This window comes from Heloderma suspectum, chromosome 7 (assembly GCF_057233095.1).
Source record: "Heloderma suspectum isolate Gila_16-S chromosome 7, 16-S_ref, whole genome shotgun sequence".
In the NCBI taxonomy this organism is placed as follows: domain Eukaryota; kingdom Metazoa; phylum Chordata; class Lepidosauria; order Squamata; family Helodermatidae; genus Heloderma; species Heloderma suspectum.
Window position 1 is genome coordinate 6,850,961 of NC_139464.1, and position 18,761 is coordinate 6,869,721.

At 45.5% G+C, this 18,761-nt stretch overlaps 1 protein-coding gene across 3 annotated transcripts in view; it reads right to left on the reverse strand.

Moving 5' to 3' along the window:
- EXOC4 (exocyst complex component 4) overlaps positions 1–18,761 on the reverse strand; it is a 545,732-nt gene that overhangs the window by 378,172 nt on the left and 148,799 nt on the right. For all 3 annotated transcript variants that reach the window (XM_084809036.1, XM_084809035.1, XM_084809037.1), the window contains 2 exons: positions 12,761–12,906; positions 6,932–7,020 (listed from right to left, as the gene is read on the reverse strand). In XM_084809036.1, the coding sequence (XP_084665162.1) occupies positions 6,932–7,020; positions 12,761–12,906 (235 nt within the window). The remainder of the gene's footprint in view (positions 1–6,931; positions 7,021–12,760; positions 12,907–18,761) is intronic.

An 18,761-nucleotide genomic window follows, 5' to 3' on the forward strand; every position in this document is an offset into this window, starting at 1 on the left:
CCAGTCCACTTACTTTTTCTTCCAGCAGCATGATCAACTTGCACTTGTTGCAGGTGTAGGCCATGTTGTTCGCAGGCAAGAAAACAAACATTGCACACACCTTGCAGGTCACTACCATTGGAAAGACAGAAAGACGGGGCTCATCATGTTTTAGCCTTTACACACTACAAACATAACAGGTGTATGTTTGGAGAGCTATGTACACCAAAGACTAGTAATCCCTGTTCTGAATACACATCCAACACCATGGATTTGTCTCCTATAAGGCCTTGTGAAAACACATTTGTTCACTCGGGCTTTCCCTGACACTCTTCTAGTTTACTACTTTGTTGTAATGTTTAAGGTATTTATTGTTTTATACTGTTTTTATATTGATTTTTATATTGTATTTATGTGTTTTTATGTAAAATGCTTGGAAATCTTGGGATGTAAGCAGCTTAACTAAAATAAATAAGTAATATCATGTGTGAATTAGCCCATATGGTAACTCCTCCTTGCCTCATCTTCTCTCCCAGGACACCACCACAGGGGTTGTTGCACTTTTATTGAACTGAAATAACTGCTACATAGCCTCCTCTTTACTACTTTGCAACAACCAATGGGGAACCTTAGGGAACGAACATCACCTCCCACAAAGTTCACTTCGCAAACGGATGGTTGTGTTCGGTGCAAATGCTGCACCCACAGCCCTCTCGTACATGCAGGAATCCCTGGGTGGCTGGTAAGAGAGCAGCAGTGGCTGTTTCTCTAAAAGCTCCGAACATCCACCTCCAAGTCACTTCTGCTCTGCGTTCCATGGTAGAGTCAGAATCAGCAGGGGGCATTGGTAGCAACGGTAATTAAATCCTATAGTCTCTGCCATGCAAAGGGCACTTCATTAATTACAAGAAAGGTGACGGCTGTGCGGCACAGCTCTTTGAAGACCATGCTGCTTGGCAGAATTAACTGTACTATTAGTGTAACGAATAGGAAAGCTATTAGAGATCTAATGGTAAATTCATCTGAACACAACATTTTTTAACATATGCGAACACACAGAGACTTTTATCAAAGGCATGGCAAGGTCTCACCTATCCCTATTAGGATGGTGCTTTAATTGCAGCTCACCCCTTGCTTGACATATTAACGCACACGTCCCAGCCTCAATGAATAACTGTAGTTGCATTTGCTCACCTTCATCCCTTGCTACCCTTGCCTTTCCCATTCCAATCGCACCTCTGCTTTCAAAATGGAGAAAACTATAAATGGTAAGCTCCCTGGGCCAGCAGCCAGCTTTCCACATCTTCTCCTTGTCCTCCTCTTCCTCTTCCTCTTCCTCCTCCTCATTATCATTATCATCATGCTGCTGCAGTAAAATGCTATGTACATTGATTGCTATATATAAATTATAAGAAATATTCAGATGACCACTGGGAGCTTCCTTATACCAGCTCAAACTGCTGGTCCAACTACCTCACTATTTATTGACTTGAAGCAGCTCCCCAGGTTCTTGGGAACAGGCCTTTCCCTGCATCTACTACCTGATCATTGAAACAATAGATGTCCGGGATCAAAGCCGAGTCCTTCTGCTGGCAAGATATGTGCTCTACCCCTGAGCTGTGATCCCTTAAGAACATAAGAAGGACCCTGCTGGATCAGACTGAGGGTCCACCTAGTCCAGCATTCTGTTCACACAGTGGCCAACCAGCTGCCCATGGGAAACCAATGAGCAAGACATGAGTGCAACAGCACTCTCCCACCTATGTTCCCCAGCAACTGGTGAACATAGGCTCACTGCATCTGGTACTGGACTAGTATTAGAGGCAGATACATAGACGAATAACCACTGATAGTCTTATTCTCCTCCATGAATGTGTCCAACCCCCTTTTAAAGCCATCCAAATGGGTGCCCATCACTATGTCTTGTGGTAGCGAATTCCATAGTTTAATTATGCGCTGTGTGAAGAAGGACTTCCTGAGGTATCATAAGACCGCTACCACCCCATATGCCTCCTCACGCCTATCTCACTGGAATCAGGGCTAATGGCTAAAAAGAAGGTGCTGGGACTCGAGCCTGCAGGGAAATATAATCATATATGCCAAGGTAGTCCTGCTCTCTTATTTCAGATGTACAAGGCTGGGTGGAATGGCACCCTATCCACGTTCAGAGGAGTCATCCTTTACTACTTGTAAAGTGCAAGTGCTGATAGGCAAAACAAATTCTGGCAACAAGCCTGGCTCACATTAAGCCCTAGATACAGCAAAGATGCACCAGTTCCCTATAGCTAATGGTTCCTGCTCCTAAGATTATCAAACACTTCCTAAGGTACTTCAAGTGAGACACCAGAGCTTAAGGACAGATGTCTTCACCTCTATTTCGATTACCAAGAACTGCCACACAATGGCTATCAGGTGGTGCCTTGCAAACACCAGCTAGCTCCTGAAAGGAACACTCTATACCCTGTTTAATACACTCCACAAAGGTGTACTGTGCAGCTCTCCCATGTGCCATCACTTTCCACTACCCCAGACAGACTGCAGGGGAGGGGTGGGGTGGGGTGGGAGGATAGATTCTGTTTTACAGTTATCTACTTGACAACTGAGAACAATACCTTCATCCATTTTTAAAATATATATATTTATTTCTGTTATTTCTAGGTCCATTTTGTGCTTCTTGACTAGTAGATTCAATTACACACGTGAGGTGAAGAATTACAGAATATTAAGAAATAACAAGGAATGTCTGTGCAATCACCACCACCAGTATATTTCAAGGGAGACAACCTCAATAAGTTCAATATTAATTCTCAAATGGCAATGAAATGGAGGAGGGGAGAAGAAAAATGGGGGGAAGAAAGCAGATATATAGTTATGGGACAACATGTAAATATCTTCTAATGTGTCCTATTGATGCACAAACATAAGGGATTTCTTGTTTGGCCAGCACTACCCCCGTTCCAATCCCCCACACTTTGCGTGTCAGGGTGGACACTGAGCCCAAAGAACCTCAGAGCAGTTCTGATTCTGAGGAGGAACAGCTGTCTGTGGGAGAGGAGCGCACTCATCCCTCCCAGGCCCTGCAGCTGGCAGAGATTCCTCCTGCTGGCATTCCAGACATAGATAGCGTTCGTGGGAGTGAAAGAGCGCGGAATGAGGGCTGGCTGGATGCTCGACGCAGATGCAAAGAGCGATGAGCTATGGAGGGCACGGAAAGGAGGCGTAGCGCCCGTTTGGCGCGCAAGCAACAGTCGCGTCCAGAGGACCCAAGGGAAAAGGGGAGGGACTCTCCCTAGCCCATAAGTTCAGGGTCTGCAAGTGATTCTCATTCAAACGGGGACCAACTGTTTCCAACCCAGGGCATAGGTTACTCTGCTGTTCATAGCTTAGTCACTGGTGATAGAGTTATTAAGTTGTAAAAGGAATAAAGCCTTGAAAAGAATCCTTTGTCAGTGTCTGCAGTTGGCTACTGGAGTAGACTGAAAGAGGCCGGCTAGAGCGCCCTGACAGCTTGGTCCCCGTTCCTCTTTTTTTCTCTCTCTCTCTCGCTCTCCTCCTACTGCCAAATGGAGGGTGCCCGAGACCCGACGGTGCAGGCTCTGGCGCAAGAGAACCAGATTCTCCGTGATCAAATGGCTCAACTGACGGCTGCTGTGCAGAATCTACAGGCTGCAGTTCAACCCCCGACACCTCCGATTCCCCCCACCGCAAGTGCCCGGTGGCCTTGCCAGAGAAGTTTTCTGGGGAGAATGGACTTTTTCAGATTTTCAGGGCCCAATCGGAGCTGTACATGCGCCTTCGACCTGAGGTTTTCCTGATGGAACAGGTTCATGTGGGCTTCATCATTAACCTACTTTCCGGCGTGGCCGCTAAATGGGCTTCGGGACTCCTTCTCGCTAACAACCCCCTGCTCGGGGACTATCAAGGTTTCATGACAGCGATGGCCCATTTTTTCAGTGACCCCCTGCGTACGCAGACGGTTTCTTGGGAGATTCGCCACCTCAGACAGGGCAAGGACTCAGTTTCCAGCTATGCGACAACTTTTCGCTTGCTGATGCAGGATTTACAGTGGAATGACGCCGTGCTGGTGGCTCAGTTTTTGGACAGTTTAAATGACGAGACCTTGGACAAGTTGGCGTGCACGCCCAGCCCGCCAACTTTGGAGGACCTCATCCAGACCTGCCACCAGATAGATAGTTGGCTGGAGGGGCGCCGGCAGATCCAGCGTGGCACCATGGGCCGAGATTTCCCTCCTCCCATTCCCCCATGTTTCCTGCCCCTCCCCCACCCCACGCCCCTGCGGTGGGGGCGGAGGAGACCCCGATGCAGCTCGGAGCTACCCGAGCCCCGCTGATGGAGCTCAGGAGAAGAAGGTCCTCCATCAGTGCCATGACTCCCCCACCGCTGGGCATTTTGGCTTCACCAAGACCCTGCACGGAATGACGTGGGATGTTTGGTGGCCTCGTGTGTGTCAGGACGTCAAGACCTATGTCGCCTCCTGCCCAACCTGCCAGCGGGCAAAGGCCCCCTCAGGCAAGCCCACAGGCTTGCTTCACCCCCTGCCTACCCCCTCAGGACCTTGGAAACTGCTCTCCCTTGACTTCATCACTGACTTGCCTCGCTCACACAGTAAGACCACCATTCTGGTGGTGGTGGATTTGTTTTCTAAGATGGCCCATTTCATCCCCTGCTCTGGGTTGCCCACAGCCAGGGAGACGGCAGAGCTGTTTTTGGCGCATGTTTTCCGGCTCCACGGATGGCCCAAGGGTCTCATTCGGATAGGGGGACCCAATTCACTGCCCATTTCTGGAGGGAACTACTTGGGCTTCTACACGTGACGCTCCATCTTTCTTCCACCCACCATCCACGGACGGACAGTCAGACCGAGCACACCAATGCGACTCTGGAGCAATATTTGCGCTGTTATGTCAATTACCAGCAGGATGACTGGTTTTCCTTGCTGCCTCTCGCGGAATTTGCTTATAACAATGCCTGCCATGCTTCCACCCACCAAACTCCATTTTTTGCCAATTTTGGTTACCACCCCAAGGCTTTCCTGTCCACCCTAGCTCCCTCTTTGGTGCCAGCGGCCCATGACTTTTTAGAGGAGTTGAGAGTGGTACACCACCTCTTACAGGACTCCCTCGAGCAAGCCAAGACAGCCTACAAGGCCTCTGCGGACCGACGGTGCCAGCCGGGTCCGTCTCTGCAACCGGGAGACTGGGTTTGGTTGTCCACCCACTACCTCCCCTCTCACTCGCACGCAAGGAAGCACGCGCCTCGCCGCATGGGGCCTTTCCAGATTACTGCCCAGATTAACCCTGTTGCTTTTCGCCTGGCTCTCCATGAAGATCCATCCTGCTTTTTATCGGTCCTTGCTGTCCCCCCTGGTTTCTGGCGACTCTGATCACTCGGCCAGCTCCCCCCCCCCCCCGCCGCCAGTGCTGGTGGAGGTGGAGGAGGAGTTTGAGGTCGCGGGGATTCTGGATTCCCACCTTTCTCGCAGATGCCTACAATATCTGGTGGACTGGAAGAGGTACGGGCCAGATGAGCGATTCTGGGAACCCGTGAAATATGTACATGCTCTGTTGCTGCTGAGGCGTTTCCACCAGCTGTACCCCCACAATCCCGTGGGGGGGCCTCATGGGAGCAGGGATGATGTCAGGGTGGACACTGAGCTCATAGAACCTCAGAGCAGTTCTGATTCTGAGGAGGAACAGCCGTCCGTGGGAGAGGAGCGCGCTCATCCCTCCCAGGCCCTGCAGAGATTCCTCCTGCCGGCATTCCAGACATAGATAGCGGTCCTGGGAGTGAAAGAACGCAGGAGGAGGGCTGGCTGGATGCTCGACGCAGATGCAAAGAGCGATGAGCTATGGAGGGCGCAGAAAGGAGGCGTAGCGCCCGTTTGGCACGCAAGCAACGGTCGTGTCCAGAGGACCCAAGGGAAAAGGGGAGGGACTCTCCCTAGCCCATAAGTTCAGGGTCTGCAAGTGATTCTCGTTCAAACAGGGACCAACTGTTTCCAACCCAGGGCATAGGTTACTCTGCTGTTCATAGCTTAGTCGCTGGTGATAGAGTTATTAAGTTGTAAAAGGAATGAAGCCTTGAAAAGAATCCTTTGTCTGTGTCTGGAGTTGGCTACTGGAGTAGACTGAAAGAGGCTGGCTAGGGCCCCCTGACATTGCGGCACTTTGCAGCCTTTCTTGGGTTGGACCTATGGCTTTTAATAAATGCTCTCAATTGGCATCCCCCCCACCATTTTTGTGCAGAGCTGATTCCAACTGTTTCTCTTCCCTCTCTCTTGTCTTCCTCATCTCCTCCTAACCCCTTCTGTGGTTTGAGGAAAGCCATAGTTTGCTATTTCATCCAAATCAGCAAACTATGGTTTGCCTCAAATCAAGAAAGGTGGGGGGAAGAGGGAGAATGCAAGCCAAAAGCTTTTGCACTGCTAGCTCACATAGCACCCAATCCACCTATCAGAACCATTAGTTAGACTGGTATCTCACAAACATACATAGATACACACACACATAACCATACAACTGAAAAGAATTTTCAGCCAAATCTAATATCATCCTGAAAGCAAAACTGCTGTATTCTAGATTACCAGGAAAACCTGTTAGAAAAATATATTTTTTCACATTCTGGCTCTGCTGTGAAGTTCAAATATAATAACATTCATAATTTGGTACTACTACTATGAGGCTGTTCCTTTAAATCTGTCAGTCATGTTCAATGAGCATAACACGCAATTCACTGTGGCATTCAGCATCTCAGAACCTAAAGTTTTGAGATCTACATTTGAAATTTTAGTCAACATTTTCAGTATCGATTTCAAATGAGTTCTGATTTATTTCAGATTCATTTCTTAGAAGCTTCCAATGGCAGTGTAAAAGTGCTCAGACATTTTCAAGTGGCTCATTTGAAATCAAATGTGCTATTTAGCTTGGCCTACCTTGAAGTTCACCACTCCTGCTGTAGAGCTCCCGCCTCTGTTCCCGTAAATAGGCACTCATACTAATAGCATGGGAAGATGACTCAAACCTGAAACAAGAAACACAGCACATCGGCAAGGATTATGAATAGACTACGGACACAAGAGCCTTTCCCTCTAAATAACCCAAGTCAAGGCCAGCTCCAAGAAGGAACGCATCTAGGGATGTGCGGACTGTGTAAAATCCGCTGTGTCTGTGTTTCATGGATTGTCAGGTGCCTTTTGTTCCGTCGTCTGCCCACAGACGGATGCGAATTTTTTTCCCTCACACGGAAAAATACGTAAATAATTACGTAAGTATTTACATAAGTATTTACATAATTTACCTCAGTACATAACATTTAGCGTATTGTCCCCCATTCCATTCACCATTTCCTCAGAGAAACTTACATATTTGCCTACGAATTTATTTGCATAAATTTCGGGAAAGTAAAAAAATCGTCCGAAAGTCCACAGGCTCCACGCAGCCTGTGGGGGTCGCTCCGCAGCAGATTCTGCAGGTTGGATTCTTAGAAATCCAAGCTCATTTTAGTCCATCTCAAATTTCTCCAGCATACGACAGGAGCCTCTTGAGAGAGAGAGTGGTCACTGGCAATGACCTTCCAAAGCCAACCAACTTCATAGTTCTGTGGACACTGACCCTGTATTGTGAACATTGTTTTGTGCAATTAATTCTACAGCTAAGGCCCAAACCAGATGTGATGAGGAAAGCTATTATCATTTGCCCCATTTGCCTATAAAGCAGAAGGTTTACTTTTTTACTCCCAAAGGGGAGCTGATCCCACTGACTTGGTTCACAAGTAAAGACAACCCACTGGTTTAAAAACTGATGGGTTGTCGTGCACAAGCAGGAGAGAGCAGGCACTTTTACTCAGCACCAAACAATCAGCTCAGCAACCCACAGTCAGCTCAGCAACCCACAAACAGCTCCTGCTGAGTGTAACATCCAAACCCAGACGGCTGGGTTGTTTAGGAGTTAATCAATCCAGCAATTAACCCATGGTGTGTAAGAGGCAGGTGCACTGCAGGTGGCACACCCACTCTCTCCTGCTCATGCACAACAACCCGATGGCTTTTAAACTGATGGGTTGTTGTTACATGTGAACAGCACCCTGCCTTGCCTTCCACGCTCTGTTGCCCAAGGGTTCCAGCTCCAACAATAGAAGCAGGTCATTCCACAGAAAAAAGTACTTCAAGTGACAGAGCACGGGGAGGCAAGGCAGGAGACGGCTCTGTTCCCCTCACCCACACTGACTTTTTCATGTTGAAGTAAGACCACAACCACTACAGGACAGACAGATGTCATTACGTCTATCACACAAGTCTGACCCTAAGATAAGAGTTCAAGTGTGTTTGAACTATATTCATGTACTCTGGGAACTACCAGATGGCCAACAAAAGTGGATTTTGAAAGCATTCTTGGTAGCCTGGCATACTTCAAAATTAGAAGTCCAAGTCCATGCCATCAGTTCTTCAATGGGCTGAGAATGTTATTGCCTTTATTACAGACAGAAGTCTCCAGACACTTATTTGGTCACCATACATTGCTATGTATGCTTGAGTATTATAGAAAGCTGATATATGTTTTTGAATGTGTACCAACTTTGGTCCCAAGCCCCCTCCTCCTATTTTATTTGTATTGCATAAGGAAAAGAAGAGACAGAACATCTAATAAAAAGTATTAATTCAAAAAAAGTCTGACCCTACAATGCAGTTTTCTTAGTAACACAGAGACTTACTGTCAGGGATTCCAAGCCCTCCCACAGAGTAGTGAAGCAAGAGAGTTGCTGTGCAATCCACAAACTGTTTTATTTCGTTAACAGCACCTCTTAACAGCTAAAGCAACTATAAAGGCTGGGAGCTGGGCTCTGGACCCAATTAGCAAAACAGAGCTTTTGTTAAGAGAGCTACTGAAGCAGGGCACTTGCCTTTCAACTACTGGATGGGTTTCCCACAGTGCTCTACAAGTTTTTTCTGGGCTCCTCCCTTCAGGGAAGATCCTCCTGACTCAACTTCTGATAGGCCACCACTCTGGTGGAACACCTCCCACCTTCTCTCAGCTCCACCTGCTTAACTCGACAATGAGCTCTGGCACCTGTCAATTCCGGTGCTTCCTCTCCCAACACCCCTGACAGAGTCCAAGTTCCCACAGGGATGGGGGAAGACAGTCTCTGAGCCTGCGCCTCCTGCTCAATAAGCCCCTGGGGAGGTCCTTGGCTGGCTCCTGGAGAGTTTTGGGGAATTTCCTCCCTTGCTCCCTGTCTCAGCTGGGCAGCGGCTTCTTCTGCTTCTGCTTCATGGAATGAACCTAAGCGAGCTTTGGGATCATATCCTCCAAACTCCCCTCTCATCCTCCAGCACAGCTGCAGGAAGGAGTTTGGAAGGTTTCATTACCTGCACCTTTTCATTTCATCCAAATCAGACAAACTGTGGTTAATCTTAACAGGTTATGTTTCAACACACCATAGTTAAGATAAACAAAAGTGTAGGTTTCAGTCATGCGCTAAACTAATTACACATACAAGCACAAGCTTTGTATCTCATCCTTGTAGCTGTGCCAGAGGAGTGGGGAAGAGCATGAGCCCAAGGCTCACCTCAGCTCTTTCCTATATTTCATTTATTTACTGTACTGTACTAACCATAGCACACACACCAGGCAAGCCCCCTGGGTGCCATAGGTGCCAGGCAAGCCTTTCCCATGGTGATAAACCATGGTCTAACCAAGATTAGAATTTGATGGCCAGTTGGATGAGGGTGAAAGAAAACAGTAGCAATGGGATAAGGTCAGGAACTGTGCCAAGCAAAACAAAACAAAAAACCTCTAACCAATGAAAGTTTGGTCCAGCAACCCTCTTGCTTCCATGACTAAGTTGCCCATATTACCTAGAAGTGTGTTTGTTTTCCCTCTCAGTAACAATGATTGGAAATTGTGTTGCTTTCTTCCAGCTATAGAAACTGCACAGCAAAAAATAGTAATGCATAAGAGCCTTGCTGGACAAAGGGCCATCTAGCACGGCATCTTGTTTCCAACAGTGTCCAGCCAGTTACTTTTACAAAACTCACCAGCTGGGCATGAATACAACAGCCCTTCTGCTTTTACTAGCTAGAGCAATATGTTTTTAAGAAAAGCACACCCAGGAGCTCAATTTTTCTGAGTGCTGGCAAGAGGGCCTAATATGCATCAAGAGTCAAAGTGGCCCACCCTGTTTCTTTTTTTGAGCCAATCGTCAGGACTGAGTCCTGCCCCCAGAATATGTGAATGCTATGAAACAGTATCTCTGATCACACGCAAAGTGCCTTGCTCTTGGCTTTGAGAAATCAGAGCTGCCCCTGCAAATCTGGGATGGGAAAGCAGGACTCCTGTATCACATCCCAGCATCTCAAAATTATAATGGTCTCAGCCTGAAGAAGAAACTGAAAGACTCTGCTGGAAATCTTGGAGGGGTGATGCCACTCAGAGTAGACGGTACTGGGTTAGATGGACCAAAGGACTGACAATATAAGGCAGCTTCATATGTTTATATACAGCCAATAGCTTCTGGATAGCTCTCAGCAGACCTACCTAAACGAAGAGGCTACAAGTGACTTGCTCAAAGCAACACTTTTGTCCTCACTAATGGGCATTTCTACCCCAACCTACTGAACGCAGCTGTGGTAAACTATTCTGGCTGTGGTAAACTATCCAGTGTAGTTTCTATGAGAGTTGTAATCCAGGTCCATCACTCACTAAGGACCTCCATGCATTCAGCAGCACCGGAAAGGACATTCCTTTTACCATGATTGCAGCAAAATACTGCCCCAGCCGCGTAAGACTGCCTAGCAGCCGAACCCCCTATTCCGTTTGGATTATTACTCAAATGGGACAATCTAAAATGCAGACATTCTACTGACAGGTGGATGGCCCTCTAAATGGGAAAGGAGGATGGGAGACAGCTAGTCTGTCTGGTGAGACAAACACTGAAGAAAGAACAAACAGCACAATGGAGGTATTATCAAACGTGTACATCTCTCAACAGGATGAAAAATGCCATTTCAACAGAGAGATCTCCACAGATGCAATGACAGCTGACAGATAATGCAACCAGAGATCCCAGCAAATATGGCTGTCACTGTGGTGAGAGCAATGACGAGAGAATGAGCAGCAAGGGACATGCTCTTCTTATTAAGCAATTATGCCTTATTTCATTTTCGTCAAACAGAAATGAGCACATGGGGCTACAGCAATGAGGCTGATGTATTAACATGCCAAACTACAGGGGATAAGAGTAACCTAGGATCACAAGGAGAACAATAAATCAGACCTTCCAGGAACCTGCGATGGAATCTCAGAAAGGTGTCCCCATCCCAGATGCTAGTCCACTGTTGTTGAATAGAAAGTGGCAGGCTGCTTGCAATGCTATACCAGTGGTGAATGTAAGGCACACTTGCCAGCAAACAGTAATTCTTTCCAGAAAACATCTAGGCAGAATAAAGGTCCCAACTCCACATCATTTGGCCAGAGCATAGTCAAAAGTGGTATGGAAGCCCTGAGCCCATCCATAATTGAGTCTTCCTGAGAGGCTGCATTTGGGTGCCACAAAGCTTGAGCAAATCTTGGTTTATTACGCCAGGATTGGGTCAGGATTTGAACAGAATGTTCTGTTCCCCCAGGCTTTTTAATATTTGCATTTTAGTCCCTTGTGGTTCAGTTTTAATTCCTGTTCCTCTTAGCCGTTTTTAGCTTTCACAATATATGGTATATTTTATGGGATTATGCTGCTATGTGTTCACTGTATTTTTTTTTAAATCTTTCTAATTTTTAATTGATGGGGGGTTATGCTGTACAACACCTAGAGATTTCTGTCTATGAAGCATTTCAAGAAATTTAAATTATGAAATAAATACTCCAAAACAGGCAATTGCCCCTCCCCCATAGTTTAATTTTTAATATTTAAAATGTGGATATCCCACTTTCCACTAATGGATTTTATTCTGTAGTCGTAGCCTATTGGTCTCCAAAACATCATATGAGTTGGTTAAAGGGAGTTAGAAATGGGAGACTGGATGAAGCCTAGAAGCAGGAGCACAAAAGATGGATCTGAGACCCATCTTTGTAAAACAGCAGTGATTGAGTGCATCAAAAGACAATGGAGCAAGGACTAAATTCTTGGGTAAATCAGAAGAGCATGAAAGCACAGCTACCAACACAGATCAAACTTTGCCCTTGTCCTTCAACAGCTTTGTATGTGTATCCCTGCACATGTCTATGTGAGAGTGCATGTCAATCAGATGCAGAGAACTCTGAACTTCAGGGGTGGAGCCCAAACAGCCCCAATTATTCCTTCAGATAACAGCAGGAACCAGCAGCCCTTCCCTCCTCTGCAACACTAATTGCCCCTAGAAGGGGCAAGGAGCTTGCCCAGCCCCTCTACCTCCCCCAGTATATGAAGAATGAGAAAGAAGCCTTATGCTGCATTCCAGTGGAAAAGACAAGAACTGGACTGGGCCCCACAGAAGCGTCGGCATTCAGACCTTATCCTCTTTCGCTATCGCTTTTCCTCAGCCAGGATTTCCACCTCTCCTGCCCCTAGAAATCTCAGGCAAGGATGACTCCTATTTAATGTGCAAATCAGAGAGCCCACTTATGCCATATGTTTGACTTCCACATGGCAAGAATGTGGGCGGCACTCCCCACTAAATTAAGACGAAGAAAATACTGGGTTACTCTCAAGCACAGGGCACTACCAAAGACGCCTGGACTGGCCAATCACAACACAAACTAGTTTGGGAAAGAGAGGTAGAGCAGCTTACTTGAACAGAGAAGTTTTAGGCCTCTGAGGTTTCTTTTTTGCAAAGAATGCCGCAAATTCTCTTCCAGAGCTGGCGTAACTAAGCTGCGCTGATGGCTCCGAAGATGTCCGCGTATTTTTCATATCCAAGTACTCTGTGAGCAGCATCTGCAGAGGAAAGGAAAGAGCAACAGTCTTTCAAGAACACCTTTCAAAAGGTTTTGCAAACAGGCCTCAAGTTAACTTTAGGAGACATAGTACCGCAAACATATACAGACAGACAGTTTGCACAAAAGTTTACCGCCACATTAAAGTCTTGTCAGCAGAAGGCATTTGGCTTTACTGATAAAAACAGGCAAACTTCTAATACAGACCAGCCATTTTATATTTTAGGTACCAACACTGCCAGTTTCACACATGCTGAAATCATCTTGTAGAAGACACTCCATGTAGGAAATTCAGAGAACTCACTATGAATGTTGATTTTTGTAGCAAAGGGTTCTGCTAATCTCCCAAACATGCAAGGAGTTCCTGCTGTTCTCTTAGAAAATATTTGCTCTCATGTATTTGAAGACAAGGGGCCGCGGTGGCTTAGTGGTTAAGACGCTGAACTGCAGACTGGAAGGTCAGCAAGTCAGCAGTTTGAGACCCGAGTGCTGTGTGACCGAGTGAGCTCCCGTCTTCAGTCCCAGCTTCTGCCAACCTAGCAGTTCGAAAGCAAGAAACTGCAAGTAGATAAATAGGTACCGCCTCGGCGGGAAAGGCAACAGCGTTCCGTGCACCTCAGTGTTCAGTCATGCTGGCCACATGACCACGGAAGCGTCTTCGGACAGCGCTCGCTCTTCAGCTTAGAAACGGGGATGAGCACCGCACCCTAGAGTCAGACATGACTGGTTGGGGACACCTTTACCTTTTACCTTTTTATTTGAAGACAGCCTGTTTTGTTGGGCCAAATGTTGTACCACTGTCTTCAGATGAGTGGCAGGGCATAGTCACACTACAGACCTGGATTACTTTAACCACCATTCCTTCTTTGCAAGGAACCCTGGGAATTGTTGTTTTGTGGGGAGAGATTATCTTAAAAGAGAGTTCTCATCAAACCCTCTCCAAAGCACAATTCCCAGAATTCCTTGGCAAGGCCGTGACAATTAAAGCAATATAAATCCTATGTTTTGTTGTGTAGATAGGGCCTAAGATATAACTGACTGGCTCAGTCACTACAATTAACCTATCCAATTGATGGTAAGAGAGAGAAGTCTATCACTCTCATTCAGCCATGTTAGCTCAGTGAAAGATAAGAAAGTAAAAAAGCAAATAAATGAATGTTGATCAACAAATATTAGGGCACTCACAACACCTGGGGCTCATGGGAGCATAGTGGTATTATTGGTTATCATTTTTCACCCTGCTAGCAAGCTGCCTAACCTCACAGAAGAGCACTGTATGTAACAAGTGGAACATATCAGTGAAGCGAGGATCTTATTTAAACAAATTACCATAAAATAACAACCAGGCCAATGGTACTAAGCTGCTAATTAGACACAACTGAGAATTAAATAAAGATAACCTGATTGCTATCCCTAAATATCTCAATTAAACGTGCACCAGCAAAGAGGCTTCTAATGCATCCTCATTCCAGGGTAGGGAAAGTACAGCATGTGGGTATTTTTCACAGGAAATTACCTACTTGCTTGGCTCACTTTTAAAGGCAGAATTGCTATGAGAGCTAGGATTGGCCGCAGCTCCCTATCAAGTGGTCAGCCAGCAATACTACTATGTAATGCACGTAATGGCACTTAGTCTTTCTAGCGGAGTATTCTTTTGAAAGAAAAATCTTGCATGGGGAGGTAGTGTGGGGGGAGAGAGAATGATATCCATTTATATTCAGTATGACTGCAATCTTCTGGGTAATGCACAACTCAGCAGGAACAAAGCAATCACCACAAAGGCGGTGGGAGTAAGGGAGGGGGGCAAAGCTATATTCAAAGGAAAGGCTAACAGAACCCATCAGATAATAGGCTGATGCAGCTGAATAGGTGCTGGACCCAATCCCTGCAAAGGGAATGAGCATTATAAGCATCTGGCTGTTAGAAAGGAAACGGGGAGTTCCACAGCGAGAGTATCAGGGAGACAAGCTGGCCAGGCACACAGTACTCTCTACCTCATCCATAGACCTTCATTTCTCCTCCCAAGAGTGACCAGAAATACTTTACTGGCTGGTTATTCCAAGGTCACTTCCTCAGGCATGCAGATTTAATGATAAGCCAATTCCTAGATAAGCTCACAAGCAGACAGTTGGCACACACACGGCCCGTCACAAACATACATCTAGCATCTAAACACAAAATGACTTGTGGGCATCACTACAATGGATTGAGGGAAGGAGGAAAAAAAACAGTTTCCATACAGCTCCTGTTTATATTTCTGATTCATCACATTTGTCAGAGAGGTATGCCTCTCATCTTCTAAGGAGCTAAGGGTGGTATTCAAGGGGGTTAATTTTAAACTTGCAACACCTGAAACAGGGAGCAGGTCACAGAAAAAGCAGCACAGATAGGAAGAAAAGCTGACTGGGAATCTTTATACAGTTAGGAAGTCTTTTAAAACAAATACTGCAGAATTGGCCGAATTACCACCCTGCAGTACCAGCTCCACAGAACAATAGTTGTTATTGTTTATCACCTATAAAAGGCCTACAATTTTGGACTTTTCCATTCTTCCCCCATCCCCTGTTTTTTGGTACTATCTAGCCTGATTAAAAGTTCTAGAGAACTCGAAAGCTTGCACAACCTTGCATGGCATTTTGGTTGGTACTAATAAACATAATACCCAAATGTGGATTTTCTTTTAACTGTCTTATTAGTAGGGATGTCAGAGAATTCCGCCACGGATCTCAGTGAGGCTGAATGACAGTGCATTCGGCCCCCTGAGATCCGTGGCAGAACGAAGCCCCCCTGCCCCACCACCCCGCGAAAGGCGCGCGAAACGGAGCACTTACCTGGTGCCGTTTGCGCTGCTTTGCGAATGGTGGCTGCATCTGCGGCCACCAATCACTTCCCCATTTAGGCCGAGATAGGTTACGTAAATATTTACGTAGCCTATCACAGCAAAAAAAGGGAACGCAAATGGCAACCCCTGTAGCCACCGCCATTTGCGTTCCTGTTTTTTTGCCGTGATAGGCTACGTAAATATTTACGTAGCCTATCACGATAAAAAAACAGGGGCGCAAATGGTGTAGCAGCCTCCATTTGCACTCCTGTCTTTCACCGTGACAGGCTAAGTAAATATTTACATAGCCTATCACGGCCAAAAACATGAATGCAAATGGCGGCCGCCACAGCCGCCATTTGCGTCCATAGGCTCCACATGCCTGCAAATGCACCCGGCCAGCTGCTCCGTGGAGTAGCCGCGGAGCGGAGCCAGCCGGGTTAGGATTTCAGGGGGAGGTGCAGAGCACCTCCCCCCCACCGCAAATCACCCCTGCGAAAAGGCAAGTGACTTTCGTACAACTCTACTTATTAGCTGCTACTCCAAGCCCTCAACCCATCCTCAGTGTCAGTCTTTCTAGTGGCCTTGTCTTCATTTACATGTTTTCTAATAGTTTTATTATATAAAACTATATGAAACAATAAAAAATAGTAGTTATTAAACGTATATTTTACAGCCAGAATTCGCCGGGCGCGGGTAGTTGCATGTGCAGAGCTATGCAATCCCATTTTTTCTGCTCATTGAAGTGATTAGGCATATTTGCCTGAGGATGAAGTAAGGCCATGAGTATTTGGTCCTACAATGTTTAATTATTCGTTGCAAAGCCATCCATCAAAATCCTTGTTAGACGTTAATCAAATGCATAAAGAGCAAGATTTATGACTGACTGTACAGTCTGAAGCATCCCATCCATCTATAACAAGGACTTCTGACTTCCTGTTCAACAGAGGTTGAATTTAGCCATCCGTGTATTAGACACTAATGGCAAACAAATCTGGACAAGACAGTGAAGAGACCTAAGGCATAATTATTTTTTTCAGTTTCTCTTATTTTGAGTCTGTTACTGTATTTTAAATCTTTGCATTGCTGCTAAGTTTTATTTTGGTTTTATTGTTACTTGATACTGTAGTTTTAGACTTTTATACTGTATTTTATCAGGTTGTATTTTATAGGTTTAATTTTTGTGAACCACCCAGACAGCTTCAACTGGTGGGCAGTATAGAAATGTAATAAATAAATATAAATTTTTCTTCTTCAAAAATCAAAATTAAAACTCAAATATTCTAGAAGAATAGCTATTAGTCTGTTGCAGCAAAAACTGGAGAACGACGCATGGCACTTCAAAGTCGAACACCTTTATTGTGGTGTGACCTATCATAAGAGAGCCTTATTTAAACATATGCATGAACTGGAGAGTGAAGATGGTAGGTGTGTGGATACATCCGTCTGAGAAGGAGTGTTTTGCAAGATAAAACTACAAATATGAACACATACTGATAGCAAGCAAATACATATGTCAATCAATTCAAGTAAACAAGTGTACTTGACTCAGCCCAGACTTCCTCAACCTGGTGTCCTCCAAATGTGATGGACTACAACTCCCATTACCCCCAGCCAGCATGGTCATCCTGGCTGGGCATAATGGGGATTGCACTCCAACACATGAGGGGGGTGCCAGGTTGGGGAAGGCTGATAGCATAAGGGAGAAAAGCAGAGCACTGAAACATAGTTTGCCTTCTTGATCCAAGTCTAACTAGATGCAGCAACCTACCAACTGATGAATACCACTTTCTAAGGCCTATGACTTTGGGCTTCTAATGGTGGGCTGAAACCCACAAATGGGTTGCACCTTAGGTATCACATTGCTGCTTTTGTTTAGAGGAGTTATTTAAATAAAAAATATACAGCAGGGCTAATTTCCAGCAGCTTCAGCTTGTCATGGAGGAGTAAGAAAAGCTGCACCCACCAAAATTTCCTCTTCTACACAATGTTTTAAGTTATTAGAGGTTCCCCAACCCCTGCTGTCTTCCTTTGCATCTGGTCACCCTAAAGAGGGGAGAAAGATAGGCATACAGAGAGAAAGAAGCCAACATTGCAGATTGGATTTAAAGGTGAGTCCTGGGTCTGAAATGTTTGACAACTAATGGCATATCCCATACAACGTGAAGAAAGACAGTTTCTACAGCCTATCACATGGCTATCTGCATGGCCTTGAGCACATTTTTTTTTGGTGAAAAGGCAAGCTATCAATTAAATGAATAAATATCAATGTAATTTATATATCATTTTCATTTTGATCTGCGAGGTATTAACTGTCCCTGACACAGAAACACATGTGCATATCATCCAGCTTCTTCTTGAAAACCTCTACAGAAGAGGTAGCCCTAAATGGATTTAAACCTAGGTACCTAAAGGAACAATTCCTTTCACGTATACCCTCCAATACACTCCCTTCGACATCTGAAGTCTTGCTTTAAGACTTCTGCTGCTGACTGAGGTTGGACAGGTGGGCACAAGGAACAAGGCCTTGTTGTTTGTGGCACTGACATTTTGAAATGACCTCTGCAGAGAGGCCCCTGGCGCCTGGTGAAAACCTGGCTCTAGAGCCTGAACCAAACATCAGTTCTAACTGCTGATTCAATTATTGCAGAACTTTATTATGCAAGTTTTGATATTGTCTTATTTATTTTCTATTTCTGTGTTGTTGTTAGCCACTTAGTACCCTAATGGAAGGAAGTTTTAAAAATAGATAAAACTATGTCACATCTTCCTGGAGCACTTTCACTGCCCAAGTGTCCTCACAGTTTCATAGCATTTTCTAACAACAATCTGTTTTCTTTTATCTTGAGCAAATTGCTTCTTACCCATCCTAACCATCAAACCCGTTTTAAAACAATGCAAAATAATTCACCACATTAAAATTTTGCCAAATTTTACAGTTACTCTATAATTACTAATTAACAACAACACTGAGAGGAATCCAATTGTCGTATATATTTATTTTATTTGATCAAATTTATATTCCATCCCTCAAC